Genomic DNA, 17,148 nt, shown 5'->3' on the forward strand with positions numbered 1-17,148 from the left:
GCAAACTCGGGAACGCGCGCTGTCAGTTTCCTTGCACGGGCGCGCGCGCGCCCCTGTGGGTCCTCCTCTTCCGCGTGCGTACCGAGGAGCCCCCGTTTACTGGCTTCCTTGGCTCCTGCTGCCTTTTAAAATAAACGGACACAGTATGCCATTCCCCACTCGGCCAGAGGACGGGACACGGTGAGGAGTTGCTGTGTTGCGCATTAAATCCCCCTCTCCTGTCGCCCCCATTGTCCTTGTTGTTTAGTTGCCTCTTTATTACTTCTTTCACACGGTTTGCTAGTTTCAGTCATGTATCGGTATTTCGGGGAGCTCCTGAGCCGCTCCGCGGGTAGCGTCCTGGCCTCGGGGTGCGTCGAGTCCGCTCTCCCGGCGTCCTCGTCCCTGATGCGGGTCCGTCGCTATGCGGACGCGGCGGAAAAGCCCGACGACCCCAACTTCTTCCGGATGGTCGAGGGCTTCTTCGACCGCGGCGCCAGCATCGTGGAGGACAAGCTGGTGGAGGACCTGAGGACCAAGGAGACCCCCGAGCAGAAGAAGAAGCGTGTGCGTGGCATCCTGCGCATCATCAAGCCCTGCAATCACGTCCTGAGCGTGTCTTTCCCCATCAAGAGGGACAACGGAGAGTGGGAGGTGGTTGAGGCTTACCGAGCCCAGCACAGCCAGCACAGGACGCCCTGCAAAGGGGGTAAGAAGTCCGCCTAACCGCCGCCGCTGGCCCCCCATGTCAGCTAGCTAGCTAGCTTTAGTTAGCAGCTCCACTAGCATGAAATTAACAGCTGTCTCCAGATGCTAATTTGAGTGTCATACACACGGCTTCACTGTTTAATCCGCAGCCAAACATGCACTTAACCACACCCTTGTTTTCATAATAATGACTGCTTGATTTGTTTCCTGTATTTCGCTACTGCGCTCAGCGCTTTCTGTGCAGTTTTCGTTGACCTTCCTGCTCACCTGAAGATATGTTACCGTATATTGTGTGAGCTTGCAGTCAAACTGCAGCACCCCTCCCCCCCCATACATACCCACATACTTTGTGGGCAGTTCTGAACTTAAATGTCGTTTTTTTTAATTTATTTTTTTAGGCCTTGGCTATCGTGCTGCATAAAACACATGGTCGACCATTGAAGACTTATTGCTTATGCACTTTTCTGTCCTATGGTGTGTGTGTGTGTATACATACATAAGGCAGGCCAAATACACGAATGTTCCTCATTCATTCTTCAAACAAATGCACTGTTTAAACACACTTTATGTGCAATGTGTCAACCTTGGGCAGAGTGTGTGTATATAGGTTGACACTGTCACAGGCTTTTGGTTCGAAGTTCAAGGTTCAAAGCAGAGGCATGATGGGCTTCTGCGGCAGTGCACTCTGGGTAATTTGTGATTTTGAAGGGCTATGAAGTCTAGGAGGTTGGAAGAAGTGTGAAAGCTGGGGAGTGGGTGGTTTTGTTTCCAGGCACTCCTATTTGTCAGTGGTGGGGGAGGGTGCTGTGTCGAGGAGGCTTTCCCAGCCGAAAGAGACATGGTATTTAGTTAATGGCATGTTTGAACGGTGGGGTTTGGCTATTCGCCTGTTATTACCCGCGTATAACGCTTCTCCATTGTACCTGCTGGAAGTAGTAAATGTAGACCTATTTTAGGGAGGCATATTTCTGCTGAAGGGTTAGGGAGTAGGGTTAGCACATTAGCGTGGGCACTGTGCTGAACACACCTGAATTAACTTTTTAAAGATGAATTAGAAAACTGTCAGACAAGTTGAGAGTGAATCCTTTATGGAACCAAGATACATGATCTATTACAGAAGTTACCCTCAAAACGGCTTAATTGTTTAAAAAATCTCCAGTCTGTAGCGCCAGTCATCAGAGAGAGAGAGAGAGATCACTCTAAGCCATTTATTAAAATTAATAATATTAAAAGAGCGTCATTGCTTCTATTCATCTCATAAAAGCTTGAGGCGAGCAGAGCATCTCCTCGATCCAAACCCAGCTTGGCGTTAACTGTCATGTAGCGGTAGTATTACTAAATATCTTCCACTCATGTTGCCTCTCCTAATTCAGATCCAAGGCACCGTTAACCGACGGTCACAAACCACAGCAGTGGCCCATCAAACAAGTCTGATTGGTCCTTGATGCCAACCTTCTGGATTATAGGGGTGGGATGGGAGTAAAATCAGTTATATTTTTCAGTGGGTTTAATCATTGATGTGGTGCGTAGACTCATGTCTGTGTTCAGATCAAACTGCAAAGTGCAACGGCTGTTTTTATGTGTGTTGCTCATACACCCCCCCCCCCCCCTTCAGAGCGAGACAGGGCGGCAGCTGCTGTCTACTGAACGAGCGTCCTAACTCGGGGAAAATCATGTGCTGTTTCTGTGTATGCAAAGTTATTTCAACAACCCTGGAAGATAGTTAGTGGGAAGTGGTCTTTCATCTAGTTTTTGTTTGTTCGGCTAAATTGTCAACATCTTTCTCCTCCTCTGTGCGGAAGTTCATGTGACTGTCGCATTGAAAACACCAGTGCAGCAGTCTGTCAAAGTTGCATGTCTCATACTGTATGAAAGTTAAAGACATTAGTATACGTCTTATAACTTTATATACATTGGCTAATCTAGTCAATGTTATGTTCAGTGTTTAGACTTCTGGAGGAAAAAAAAGAATAGATTAAATGCTACTATTAGTACAGCTTCTAATGGCATGAATACTTTTTTGCCTTATTAAAATACCACATGTTAAAAAGACCGTCAATGTGTGCATTAAAAAAACACATTGAAATCAAAGAATTTAAATTCACTGAAGAACTGAACTAGTAATTTTAAAGCAAACACTAAAAGCTTTTAAAGGATTCTAGATTCGTGGCAGTGTATTTTAGGCTGGAGAGGCTCTGAAGCAGTAAGCTCCGCCGTGCCGGGCCTTCGTGCCTGTCTGTTGAAATTTAACGGCCCAGACCACTGCAGGAACTTTAGATTTCAGTGCAGGCTCTGTTTATTTTCAAAAAATCTGTCCTCTATTTCAGAGGAATGTGTTTACAGCTATGTTTTGGATCTGGTTGCTGTGGTGAGCCGTTGGCTGGGTGGACACAGAGTGGTTGGATGGGGGATGGGTGTACAGGCAGCCATGCATTTCTTTTCTTTTCTTTTTTTAATTCGATCAGGGAGCTCCCTGATTGTGTTGTGCTCGAGGTGACTCAGCTGATCTTTGGATGATTTGAAATAAAGATGGAAGGGGAGAACCACAGCAGCACTCTTAAAGATAGAGCTTTGTTTTGGGTGGTTTGATCTTTCCTTCTGACTGCAGTAACACAAAAGGAAATAGGTGGGCACTAAAGTGGCATTTGAAGATTGACATCATTGTTTTTGGGCTTTTACTTGTTTCTGCTTCCAGTCGAACACATTACAAATGACACAAGGTTCTTTTGTCCGCTCAGATAAATCGGTTTCCTCCGCTTTGTGCCGTTTGCCCTTGGGTTTTCTCTCTTGAAGCTAACCCTGGTTGAGCTATATTTGGTACTGCCAGACAATCTCTCACACACACACTATACCAGTAAGATGAAGTAGTGGTTCTTGGGCTCTATGGTCTCATGTAACGCCTGCTCACAGGCTAGCCCACACATATCGCCATGCCGACGCTAGTAAACTCCAGACAAACAGGAGGGAATGACTGCACCTCATTGGCGGTAGTCAGCAAGGGAAGCTGGGATTGGTTCTTGAGGTCTCCACCCGCCCAACGCTGCTACCGTGACTGCCAGGCACAGTCTGTGATCTCTGACATGTTCGTGTGGTTGTGGAAAAACATACTATGATTGCTGGTCTGGTCTTTGACTGATCTATCGGCGCTATTCATTTCCCCTTTCTGTTGTTGAGCTGCACATGTAGTGGAGGCTGTACCGGAGTGGGCTAATGATGTCCCCATGTTGCAGTCTAAACTCTTACACTGTATACAAGTACTTTAAAATACGGTATATTATACATTGACAGTGTTGTAAACTTCTGTGTGATTCCTTTTAGGTATCCGTTACAGTACAGAGGTGTCTGTGGACGAGGTCAAAGCCCTGGCCTCTCTGATGACCTACAAGTGTGCTGTTGTCGGTAAGTCTATTAGTCTTCCACAAAGGCTCCTGCTGGTTATCCCCTGATCTCATTCACATATTCATACTTTTTTTTTTTTTCTTATCAAGTTCTTGTCATTTATCCACCTTTTTTTTTTTTTATTTTATATATATTTTTTTTAATATTCTTTAGAAAAATTAAAAGCCCAAACTTGTTCTCCTTTGCTCATACTTATACCAGTATTCCATCAAACACACTGATCTTAGGTATTGCATATTTTAATGAGTTTCCCTTGTGAACATCTAGTGAATTATTGTAAAAGAGAATGAAGCTTTTAGTGCATTGTAGTTAACAGTCTGAAATAGCTATTCATATTTAAAACCACGCCTATTCCTGACTGATCAGAACTTTTGATTTAGAATCATTAGACTTTTTCTACTTATTCAATTATTGACACCTTCACTATAATGGTTATCAATATTTACTACAATGATGGTAAATGTATTGTTTTTCTACAAACATAACTTCCCTCTTATTCAACAAAAAGATTCCTTAAAGGTATTTTTATTTCTGTCAATTGGTTTTAAATTATTTATGAATGAACCAAATGCTGCTCTTTCAGTGGACTTTTTTTAAAATTCACTGTGCAATCGTCAAGTAGCTGACAGCAATGTTTCTCATCATGCTCATTGTTTTGAAGCGGCGACTAATTGTTTTAAAATGTACTCAAATAGTGAATCGCAACTTGTTAATCACATTTTTTGTATTAGAATCAATTTTATAAAATAAAGTTTGTTTTCATGCCAGAAGCGTCGGCATGTTCTCTCTTTTTAAAGCTCTTATTATCATCCAGATGTGCCATTTGGGGGAGCCAAAGCCGGAGTCAAGATCAACCCCAAGAATTACTCTGTAAGCCTTCTAATGTCATTCCTCCTCCCCCACACTCGCATGTAGAGCTACACAGACACGTTTCACTGAAGGCAACAAAGCCTCAGACAAGCTGGCAGTCATTGGAGGGATATCAGCTTTTCTCTGAGTGAATTTGAGTTTAAAGGCTATAGGAACTGTATTGCCAGTTGATACTTGGATGTGTACGAGTATTTTGTATTAAGTTATGCCTTTTTTATTAGATTACGGGGATGGTTTTTAGTGCAGCTATTGATAGACAAGGTGAATTAAAGGGTATTTATTGACTGTTGCCTCAGAGGTAACTTGAAGGAAGCTCCTAAACAAAAACCTCATCGTTTTGTCAAAATGACTAGTATGTTTCTTTAGATTTAATGTAAACCGTTGCTTTATATGACCCTGTTTGGATTGCTGCTAGTAACGTAATGACTTTCTTCCTTGCTTACTTCCCTTCGTTGAACGTCTCAAACTGTAACCGACTATACTGTGTGTGTCTGTCGCAGGATAATGAGCTGGAGAAGATCACCAGGAGATTCACTATTGAGCTGGCCAAGAAGGGTTTTATTGGTGAGTTTCTCTGTATTCATACAATCGTTTAAATTGATAACTGTAAAGTTATTACTGAAAACGCGCTTGACGGTTGGTTCGTTATTTGACTCTGTTGGAAAAAGCTGTGGAGTTGACAGGTGAATGTTTCCACGCAGAAGTAAACATTTCCTGTCATCTCGTGCAGTTTATTCAGGTCGGGGTGTGCCTGTGTAAACTGGAAAGGGAGATAATTAATGGTAAAGAAAAAAAGAAGCACAGGTTTTTAAAATGATAGTTCCACCTAAACCTGATATTTACAGGTAGAGAACTGAATTAATTAATTAACTGGTGTATATGTTTAACGAACACATGCTAGTGTGTTCAGTTCAAACACAAAGAAACAAGGGATTTGCCACTATCTGTTATTGCTTGTACGGCAATAGTTGTGCCAATAAGTGAGATTTGATACAAGCGCCTTCACCACTGACTTTTTTTACACCCAGGAGGCAAAGCGGCACCTTTTGCACACATCACTATTGCTGCTACTGAGAAATCTCTCTCTCTCTCTCAGTATTCCCATCCCCCATCTCTCTGCATGCATGCTTCTTATTTTGGATACATTTTATTAAGGTGGTATGTGTACATGCAACAAGGCTTATCATCCAAATTCTAATTATTTAGGACCGGCCAAGGTAATTAGTTATCGCGTCTGGGAAATTGGTTTTCTGAAATTAAATTGTGTGTGTCGTGATATTTAATTCTTGCACTGACTGACTCGGGTTAACTCTCTCTTTCCTACCCATCTAACACACCCCAGGACCCGGCATCGACGTCCCGGCCCCAGACATGAGCACAGGAGAGAGGGAAATGTCCTGGATCGCCGACACGTACGCCAACACCATTGCACACACTGTGAGTTCTCAGGCATACACAACCAATCTGTATGACTCGCCTGTTTCTTTTTGGTACACATTTTAAAAAAATGGGCCAAATGGAAAGGAAGGAGTGAGTCACATGGAAAGCACGAGCAGTGGTTTCCTGCCTCTCCCTTCCCAGCCGACCACGGAGACATTCCTCCTCTTTCAAATGCAGCTTTACAAACTGAGGTGTGTGTGTGTGTGTTTATAGTTTAATGGTTCTCTTATCAAAACCTGTCAAACAAGGCTTATTTGACAAAAGATGGAATATATTTACACACGTGTGTTAAAGCACATGTTAATCTGTATATCACGGCTGTTTTTAAATGCTATTATAAAATTATATTACTTTTGCGTTACTTTTACTTAACCTTGATTTTAAAACCGTCTTAAAGGCAATAAAAAGTGTAACGGTAACTTCAGAAATATTTGGGATAAGCCAGCTACATTGTTTAGAATAGAGCTGGGTGATTTTATTAGAGCTCAAAGTATTAGTCGATTAACAAAGTTTTGATTTATGAATAATTGTTCAAATTAGTTATAAGTTACAGCTTCTCCATTGTGAGGATTCTGCTCTTCATAAACGTAAAATCTTTGGGACTGGTCGCACAAAAACAAACTCAAGCATCTTAAGACTAAACAATTAATTGTAAAACATTATCAATAGATTAATTGATGTCTTCAAAGTTTTATTTTCCTGAATGGAGCTTTTATTTTTTTTTTGCTTCAATTTCTGTGGCGCTGTCACAGAGAGGACACTGTGACCCTTGTTCTGTGGAATCAACTCACCAAGCGCTTCTCATACTGGCTACAATGCAATGTTAATCATGGCAGACACTGTCATTCATTCTGGTGGATGAACCTTAGTTTTCGACTAGAAACCAGTTTGAGCTGCATTTTGTGTCTCTCGTAGTAATTTTCCCTTTCTGCTTTTCTCTTCCCTTACCATGTAGTCATGTGCCCTCTGTTCCATATACCACTGGCTTGGCTTTTGGAGTGGGTGACACATTCCTGCTCTGGGTATCTGAGAAGAGAGAATCATGGGTAGTGTGTAGCAGTCAGTTACTGCGCTGCACAACCTCTAACTGTTTAACTCTTTAACGCAGAGATGCCATAATTTTACCGTAAAGAGACACCGTTATGCCGGCTTTGCTTTTTACATGGATGTCGCTTCGGCTCCGTTACTACCTCTTAACAACTCAACTCTTCCCATTCTGTTTCGTGACATGTATTCAGAATGCCGATCCCGCTCAGCCATGGTAGTTGTTGCTTGCTATCTCAGTGGTTTGCTAGAGAAATAAAATCTCCTGTGAGCATCGTCAACAATGCGGTGTACTTAATGTACTTCGGTCTACGGCCTGCCGCGTGTGGTCTGATTTTTTTTTTTTATCTCTGCATGTGTTTTGCAGGATATCAACGCCCACGCGTGTGTGACAGGAAAGCCCATCAGCCAGGGAGGGATCCACGGACGCATCTCAGCCACCGGTCGTGGAGTTTTCCACGGCATCGAGAACTTCATCAACGAGGCTTCCTATATGAGCATGGTGGGCCTGACACCCGGCTTCCAGGACAAGACTTTCGTCATCCAGGTACACACACAAACACACGGTTTGATCAAAGAAGAAACCTTTTAGATGGAAACGGGAGAGATGAGAGCCTAAATGTGCTAAGATATTTGCACACGATACTCAAAGGATTTAAGTTTTCATTTTAAATCGTGGTGTTTTAGAGCTTCAATCAGGGCCACGCCATCTGCTTTAGCCGTGATCGCCTCTTACCGAGCAGACAGCAGTGATCCGAAGGCGGTTTGTTTCTTTGCTCATGAGAAATGAGACCGTGGGACCGATTATCAGTCTTTTGGTAGAAACTCCTTAACTGCTCGAATTTCTCCATGTCAAACTTTGAGTCAAGAATGTTTTTTCTGAAATGTCACGCACAGTTTTATTTTATTTTTTTAGCATCAAGGATTAAATATAATCATGTGCTTATCTTATTTAAAAGATATGAGGAACAAAGTAATCTTGCATAAGTCTCAAACAAAGAGGCAATAGATGCAGTGTACAGAGGTGGGAAACATTCTTTTCTTTTTAAATGAAACTTTTTACATCTGGAAGAAGATAAGTACGTCTGTAGTTTCACGTCCATTTGTCACATGTCAGCTCCTCGCTTGTCATAGACACACACATACACACACACACACACACACACACACACACGGGTAGTGTGTAGAAAGCATTCTATAATTTACCTTTTTTTTTTTTCTTCTTTCATGCGATTTGAACATTACTGTCGGCCTTATTGCGCTCTTGATTAAATTGATTCCTTGTGTTGCCTTATGATCAACCTTGCATGTGTAACACTCGGACACATAAAAGACGATCTGCTCATTTTTTTTCTTACTAGCATTCAAATTACACATTTTCATATCCTTTCCTTGCTTTTTATAGCGATTTGCAAAGAGGATGTCTTTGTTTCCCCCCCAGAAACAATAAATGTAACTTAGAAATGTTGAAGAGGGATGACGTTTGTGGAAGGTGTATTTGTGTGAGGGAGAAGAATTGTTCACAGCAGCTGAACATGACGTGGATGTTCAAAAAGCTAATCCCTCTATGTATGCGTGTGTTTGAGGATTATGTTGTGCAGGGATTAGATTTTCTTAGAGATTTATTGGTGACGGAGGAGAGACCGATCTCCAGTGTGGTATCAAGACCGGGTCACGTTTTTACTCCATTACACTTAATTAAAAAAAACATAAGCTGTGAAGTCTCTTCGTATCCCTGTTGTCCTGCAGTTCTGTTACACCTGAACTAGGAATGTGTTGTACACGACACTGTACAAACCATGAAATGAGACCGGATGCTTCAACTGTAAAAAGGTTACCCGTTAGAGTTTTTTCTTTTTATTTAAACCTAGTGCCCAACCACCAGAGATTAAAGGAGAGCAACCTGTTTGAAATCATATGGTATTAAAAAGCAAAAGTTAAGAGGAAACGCGCTTGAGCTCAAATATACAATGTATCATTGTGGCTTAGGTTGCAAATCAGTGATTGCTTTATGGCAATATTGTGTTAACAGGAGCGTTATTTTGCCATGAATACATATGTTATAGATCGTAACCAGGCAACAGAATAACTAGACGGCATCCCTTCTCTCCATCTGTGCCTATGTTTGTTCTGTTTCTCACCAATATTTACTCAAAATATTTTTAATCAAACATATGGCACCTCAGATCTCATTTCAGGTCATGGATGATGTCATGATGATGGTGTGAGAACTTAAACCGGCCACATGGTGGCACTAGAGTACGGAGCTGCATAGAGCTAAATCATAGTTTAAAAAAAAAAGTTTACTACTGATTTAATAATCAATGATTTTAAGAAAGTTATGTTAAACTGCTGATTTAACTTTTCACAGGGCTTTGGTAATGTGGGTCTCCACTCCATGAGGTACCTGCACAGGTTTGGGGCAAAGTGTGTGGGCATCGGTGAGATTGATGGAGCCATCTACAACCCAGAGGGCATCGACCCCAAAGAGCTGGAGGACTACAAACTGGTACCAGCACAACTGCCTTCCCCTCACCTTTTCTTTTATTAATGTTTCTATTGCGGTAACCACGAATAGTTTTCTCTGAAAATCTACAGAGACGTTTTGTATCCAACGTATGTGTTTCTTCCCTTTCTGTAGCTAAACGGCACCATTGTGGGATTCCCAGGCGCCAAAGCGTACGAAGGGAGCATCCTGGAGGCGGATTGCCACATCCTGATCCCCGCTGCCGGAGAGAAGCAGCTGACGCGTGTCAACGCCCCCAGGATCAAGGCCAAGGTAGATGCCCACTTTGATTAATCCCAGGTGCCGTGCCTTTAAATTGGGAGTTTACTCCACATGAGTTACAACTTGTTTGCAGTCATGTGACGTGTGTTTTTGTCTCTTTCAGATCATTGCTGAAGGTGCCAATGGACCCACCACTCCTGATGCTGACAAGATCTTCCTGGAGAACAACGTCATGGTTATTCCTGTGAGCACAAATAACGCACACAGAAATGCAAACCACCACATTGGAAACACTTAACATTCAGACATGATTTTTTATTTACTCCGGTTTCCTTCAACAAAATCCTTTTTACAAAACTTCACTGTGGCAGCAAATTTTATTCAATTAGGACTTCAACTAATTCTGAGTGATGGGGTTCCTACATGAACATACACGCTTGCCAAAGTTAGACCAGTGTTGGTTATTTCCCATTAAATGACCAACTGACCCGCTGATTTGAAGTTGGCAGAAATGTGACGTCACAAACTTCTTGGCACCAATCGGGATTTTGCTTATGGAGCAGATTCACTTCAGAATTGAATTGTTACTTATTTGGTCATGAATATTTAATGTTAATGTACATATACATTTTGTAAATGTAAGACACAAAGCCAAAACCCAAACGAGTGACAAGTAAATTATTCTGAAAACAAGAAGCGAGTTATGTCGACTAAAATCCAGTTTTTATTGTGTAAGCAACAGATTTTATATGCAGATGATGTGTTATGATCTTTTGCTTGATTTTTCACGTTTTCACAAAAGCATTCAATTTGCAGTGTGTTCCAATTTTTATTTGACAGAAATGCATTTCTTCCCAAATGAAATCTTGAAACAAAAAATACAGGAGAACACACAAGAGCAAAGATCAAACAGTTGAGTGTGTGTGATGTTTCATCCTGCAGGACATGTACCTGAATGCTGGCGGTGTGACGGTGTCATATTTCGAGTGGTTGAAGAATCTCAACCACGTCAGCTATGGAAGACTGACCTTCAAATATGAGAGGGACTCAAACTACCACCTGCTCAGTGAGTACAATATGTCTCGACTTCCTCCATAACATTCAGGTCCATGAGATGCAATCAGAAGATACGTAGTCATTACATTTATTTTACTCTTGGGACCCAATTCTAAACCAATATATGAACACCAGAAAGAAGTTGTACAGTAAATTACAGACTGAATAACCAATAAGAGAACAATATCTAGTTGATTTTACAACCCAATTGTCCTTACTATTTCATCAAATGGCAAAATCTTTTTTACTTTATATGGTCAATTACACAAATGAAGAATGTCAAGTTGTTAAACCAGATGGGTGTGTCATCACTAGTATTTCTTTATAGCTGCAGTACATGGAGCACAATGTATTTTGTCTTTTCTACTCGTGTATCTGTATCTGTATACTCTGGTCATGTTTTTGTTCCCTGCCTCGGACATACAGATGTAAATTATCATTCTTGCACATCTTGTTCACATGCTCTGTCCCTATCAAATAAAAAAAGTAGCAACAAAAAATGTCTTTAATTTCTCCTTCTCTTTTTCTTCTTCTAGTGTCTGTGCAGGAAAGTTTAGAGAGGAAGTTTGGCAAGCAGGGTGGGCCCATACCTGTCGTACCCACCGCTGACTTCCAGGCCAGAGTTGCTGTGAGTAACACTTGCTGACACACAAAGATCCTAAAATTCATTTACAATTCTTCCTACTGACAATTTTGTCAGTACGACTCGTAACGTAAGCATATTTATGGATGCATTACAACCCGTAAACTCATTTAGTATCAACACAATTATCACAGTGAGTTAAGTAAAACACATCTTGATTTCACGCGTTATCAGCTTTATGTAGCCTACTGCGTCATATTTTGAGGATAATGACTCTTATTGCTTTACTTCCACTTGATGCATGTCATGTCAGTGTGCCCAGCTTTCTATTACCCTGAAAGGTACGCACCATCATATACATTACATTACATTACATGTCATTTAGCTGACGCTTTTATCCAAAGCGACTTACAATAAGTGCATTAAACCATGAGTCCAAACTCAGAACAACAAGAATCAAGCAAGTACAATTTCTTCAATAACGTTAAACTACAAAGTGCTATCAGTAAGAGACATTTAAGTGCTACTAGAGAGCTACTACGGCTCTACCTTCCCTATTCAAGGTATAGTCGAAAAATATGTGTTTTTAGTTTGCGACGGAAGATGTAGAGACTTTCTGCTGTCCTGATGTCAATGGGGAGCTTGTTCCACCAATGAGGAGCCAGCACAGCAAACAGTCGTGATTTTGTTGAGTGTTTAGCTCGAAGTGAAGGAGCTACAAGCCGATTGGCAGAAGCTGAACAAAGTGAACGGGCTGGGGTGTGAGGTTAGACCATGTCCTGGGTGTGAGGTTTGACCATGTCCTGGATGTAGACCGGACCCGATCTGTTCGCAGCACGGTACGCAAGTACCAATGATTTGAAGCGGATGCGGGCGGCCACCGGTAACCAGTGAAGGTCGCGGAGGAGCGGAGTAGTGTGGGTACATTTCGGGAGGTTGAAGACCAGTCGAGCAGCTGCATTCTGGATGAGCTGTAGAGGTCAAATGGCATTAGCAGGTAGACCTGCCAGGAGGGAGTTGCAATAGTCTAGCCGTGAGATGACCAGAGCCTGGACCAGAACCTGTGCCGCCTTCTGAGTAAGGAGGGGTCGTATTCTCCTGATGTTGTACAGCATGTACCTACAGGAGCGTGTTATTGCGGTAATGTTGAGTTGACTGTCAAGCGTCACTCCGAGGTTCCTGGCAGTCAGAGTCGGAGCCAGCACTGAGTTGTTGAAGTTAATAGTTAGGTCGTGGGTGGGAGAGCCTTTTCCTGGAAGGAGGAGAAGTTCAGTCTTGTCCGGATTAATTTTCAGGTGGTGAGCGGACATCCACTGAGAGATGTCGGTCAGGCAGGCAGAGATTCGTGCTGCTACCCATGTTTCAGATTGGGGAAACGAGAGGATCAGTTGGGTGTCGTCAGCATAGCTGTGGTAGGTGAAGCCATGCGAGCGAATGACAGAGCCAAGAGAGTTGGTGTACAGAGAGAAGAGAAGAGGACCAAGGACTGAACCCTGAAGGACCCCAGTAGTCAGAGGACAAGGCTCAGACACAGATCCTCTCCAGGTTACCCGGTAAGAGCGGTCAGTGAGGTAGGATGAGAAGAGGGAGAGCACAGTGCCTGAGATACCCAGGTCCTGGAGGGAGGACATGAGGATCTGATGGTTAACTGTGTCAAAGGCAGCGGAAAGGTCTAGAAGGATAAGGACAGAGGAGAGAGAGGCTGCTCTAGCAGTGTGAAGCTGCTCAGAGACAGCAAGGAGGGCAGTCTCTGTTGAGTGGCCTGTCTTGAATCCAGACTGGTGGGGGTCTAGAAGGTTGTTACAGTGAAGAAAGGAGGAGACTTGGTTAAAGATAGCTCGCTCTAGAGTTTTGGAAAGGAAGGGGAGGAGAGAGACAGGTCTGTAGTTATTGACTTCAGACGGGTCGAGAGTGGGTTTCTTCAGGAGAGGGTTGACTCTTGCCTCCTTCAGAGAGTTAGGGAAACAGCTGGTTGAGAGGGAGGTGTTAATAAGATGGGTGAGAAAGGGAAGAAGGTTCGGAGCAATGGACTAGAGAATGTGAGAAGGGATGGGGTCAAGGGGGCAGGTGGTTGGGCGGGCAGAGGTTACAAGGTAAGAACTTGATTAGGAGACAGGGGGATAAAAGAGGAAAACAAGGGGGAAGAAGGTGAAGTTACTGGAGGTGTAGTTATGGAAGATGGATTAGTAAATGAGGAGCGTATGTGTCGTCTATCTTTTTTGTAAAGTAGTCAACAAAGTGGCTATATACAGTACTGGTTAGTTACACACTGGCGAGAAACCATTCAGTTGTGATGTTTGTGGGAAAGGATTTACACAACAGGGGATTCTAAAGAGACACACGGGAGTCCACACAGGAAATGGTTTCTTCCCGTTGTGAAAGATTAATGATGGATGTTTTTGTTATGTGTGTTCTCATTCCTGATCATTATTGGTATTATTAATAATCTTCCTTTTGCAGGGTGCCTCTGAGAAGGATATCGTTCACTCTGGTTTGGCCTACACCATGGAAAGATCTGCCCGGGTAAGATCAATCGGGACATAACGCAGTCCAACTTGTTTTAGTGAGCAGTCACAATATTGTCTCGTCTAACCGGCTGAGATGAGACTCCACCAATGAGGACCAATGCACTCCACTCTAGGTGCATTGGTCCTCCGTTTTTTTATTTGTCATGTCCCCCATCTCACTGTAAATCAATAAGACTCAACTATTAACAATACTGGAGAAATGACAGTTCAAGATAAACTTTGGTGTTGGCCATGAAATCTTAATCTCAAGCTCTCTCAAACAATGCTCATTAGACAATGCTTTGGCTTAGTGTCATTTTTACAGGCGTGATTTCCTTTTTATACAAATTTAAAGTTAAAACATAGAGAAAAATATAACATGCATGGAATAATCTATGAATATATATATATATATATATATATCTAAATCATCACTACAATCAGTCAAAGTAAAAAATAAATGCATTTAAAAAACACTTTCATTTGGGCAGGTCTTAAAGTTTTTTAAAGCATTTATTTATGATTCCTTTTCTTTTTTAAAGGCCTTTGTTCTAAATGTAATTAGACTAATTTAATTTACAAACTTCTTGGATGTTTTGTCTTGCCTATTACAAGCAGTAACATTAGTTATGACTATTTTTGTTTTTGGGAAACAAATCTGTTAAACACAATTGAAACTGTTTCATGCCACCAGACGTGTCGTAAACACTGTTGCTACAGTAGCTAGGCAACTGTCAATTACATTCTTTAAAAAAATGTTTTTTATTGGTTAATCAATCAATCTTCGGTGTCCATATCATGTTAAATAATTAATTACTTAGCTAGGAATTAGTGTTATATACTTTTTAAAAAGTACTGACAAAAATGTGATAAATGTCAAATGAATGTACTTAAATAATTGTAGGTCTTACTGTTGAGACATGGCCGTAAAAAGGTGGGATTACGGTAGATGCATACGTTAACCTGCTGGCGGTTACACTGCAGTTCATCCGGGTCCTGTGATTATACCACTTTTGCTGTTCACATTCTGATTCCTTGTGATTGCACTATGATGAATTATGAGGACGTGAACGGGTGAAAGAAATCCTCAGGAGGGTTTTTCTGTTACAGAAAGTTTTTTTTAATTTTTTTAAGTTTCCCACAAGTCGTTATCGCAACCTTCTTTTTGAAACAGTTACGCATTGTAATGTGCAAAGGCAACTTATTCCAATTCACAACACCACAGAACCCAAAGGAACAGCGCCCCCATGGGGCTAAAAGTAAACCGCCACAAGTCTTGTTGCTTGTAATTTGCTGCTTTTTTCCTTCGACGGATAGGAAACCATCTGAGTTGTTAGACTTGCTGTTTGCCAACATTTAAATAACATGTTTTCTTCTGCTTTTTTTTCAATTTTATTTTGTTTAGCAAATCATGCGCACAGCAACCAAGTATAACCTGGGTTTGGACCTCCGGACGGCCGCTTACGTCAACGCCATTGAGAAGGTCTTCAAAGTCTACAACGAGGCGGGGCTTACCTTCACATAAATGGCCAATAACGACCCACAATTCCTCTCCCTCCTGCTATTGATCACCCTCTCCTGCCTCTTCCACCCTCTAAACAGCCTTCAGAACATATCACTGTTTACCGCTGCCCTTTGGCTCTTTTACACACACACACACACACACACACACACACACACAGAGGCTAGCCTGGTATCTGTCCTGTGATCTGTGTGCTGCCGTCATACTGTATCTGCATTTCTGTTTAAATGTTGCCCTGTTTTGCCTGAGGTTATATCGAGCTGGAGTAAAATCCTCGCTCTTCCCTCCATATAGACGTTCTTGATGTTGTTGTATGGCAGCCATGTTCAGAGCGCCCATTTTTGTGATCGCTGAATACACGTGCAACTGTGACTATTTCAGTTGGACAGCACAACAGATGCCTTACTTCAGGAAAAAGGTCTGCTCTAAAAGGGAGATGGCCAATTAGATTAAACTTTAATGAAAAGGGATTAAGTAGATTTATCTTCATGTGAATGAATGAAAAAGAATAGATTTTATTAATCTTGAGTTTGTCGTCAAACTCTTCAGGAGCAGTGGATAGTAATAAAGATGCCAAACAAAGATATTTTTTCTTTTTCAATGTATTCTCATCCCCTCTTTTTCCTGCTTTCCCTTCGCTCGTATATTAAAAGCTGCTTCACCCCGACTCCTCCGCTGGCCAAGAAAGGGGAGCAGGGAGGGCGTGAGGGCGTCGTCATCGCCCGTCCCGTGTAAAACTTTCCTCCGTTTCAATCGTCCAGTTCTTCGACATTGAAATTTATTTTTGGAGGAAATTACTTTTATTTTGTTCATTTTTGGAAACCAATAAAATGTTCAGGAAAAAACATGCAGTGTTGTCGCATCAGATTATTTTTGCATATTACATTTAATGACATTCTATACTCGTAGTATATAACTAAAAAGAATGAATGTCATGGGACATACTATCCCATTGCTTCTTTGACATATACTCACTAATTATACTTATATTATCAAATCTTTCACTAAACTTATGTTTTCCTTGGCTGGATCTACTACCTCTAGACCAGAGGGTCACTAACAGGTGGACTGCGGTCCGGACCCAGACGCCGTTGTCTCTGGACCAGAAACCGATAGATAATTGAGAATTATTACATTTTCATGGATTGCTTCTTAACCGGTGCAGTTTTTCTAGAAATGCACCGACCAATTACACGCGTTGTAAATCCTCTCACGTGATCCTGCTTGGCCAATCACATGTGTATTCCGTTAAGCCCCGCCCTCGACCCGTGTGCCATATTCACACACCGGAGAGAGACCTGATGGATGGAAA

The 17,148-nt window shown here is 42.0% G+C and overlaps 1 protein-coding gene across 1 annotated transcript; it reads left to right on the forward strand.

Annotated features, from left to right (window-relative positions):
- The first annotated feature begins 61 nt into the window (after nt 1–61).
- Nucleotides 62–16,685, forward strand: glud1b (glutamate dehydrogenase 1b). Its single transcript, XM_034558436.1, has 13 exons — nt 62–688; nt 4,006–4,086; nt 4,901–4,956; nt 5,457–5,520; nt 6,299–6,393; nt 7,808–7,987; nt 9,812–9,949; nt 10,082–10,219; nt 10,332–10,412; nt 11,111–11,234; nt 11,761–11,852; nt 14,268–14,330; nt 15,720–16,685. The coding sequence occupies exons 1-13, from the start codon at nt 292–294 to the stop codon at nt 15,837–15,839; spliced, it is 1,629 nt and encodes a 542-aa protein (XP_034414327.1). The 5' UTR covers nt 62–291; the 3' UTR covers nt 15,840–16,685.
- Nucleotides 16,686–17,148: the final 463 nt, after the last annotated feature.

The sequence above is a fragment of the Cyclopterus lumpus genome, chromosome 19, assembly GCF_009769545.1.
Source record: "Cyclopterus lumpus isolate fCycLum1 chromosome 19, fCycLum1.pri, whole genome shotgun sequence".
Classification (NCBI taxonomy): Eukaryota; Metazoa; Chordata; class Actinopteri; order Perciformes; family Cyclopteridae; genus Cyclopterus; species Cyclopterus lumpus.

Coding starts and splice junctions, on each gene's coding strand:
- glud1b (XM_034558436.1), top strand. CDS start 292: ATGTATCGGTATTTCGGGGAGCTCCTGAGCCGCTCCGCGGGTAGCGTC. Junction 689..4,005: donor CAGGACGCCCTGCAAAGGGG/GTAAGAAGTCCG, acceptor GATTCCTTTTAG/GTATCCGTTACAGTACAGAG. Junction 4,087..4,900: donor CTACAAGTGTGCTGTTGTCG/GTAAGTCTATTA, acceptor ATTATCATCCAG/ATGTGCCATTTGGGGGAGCC.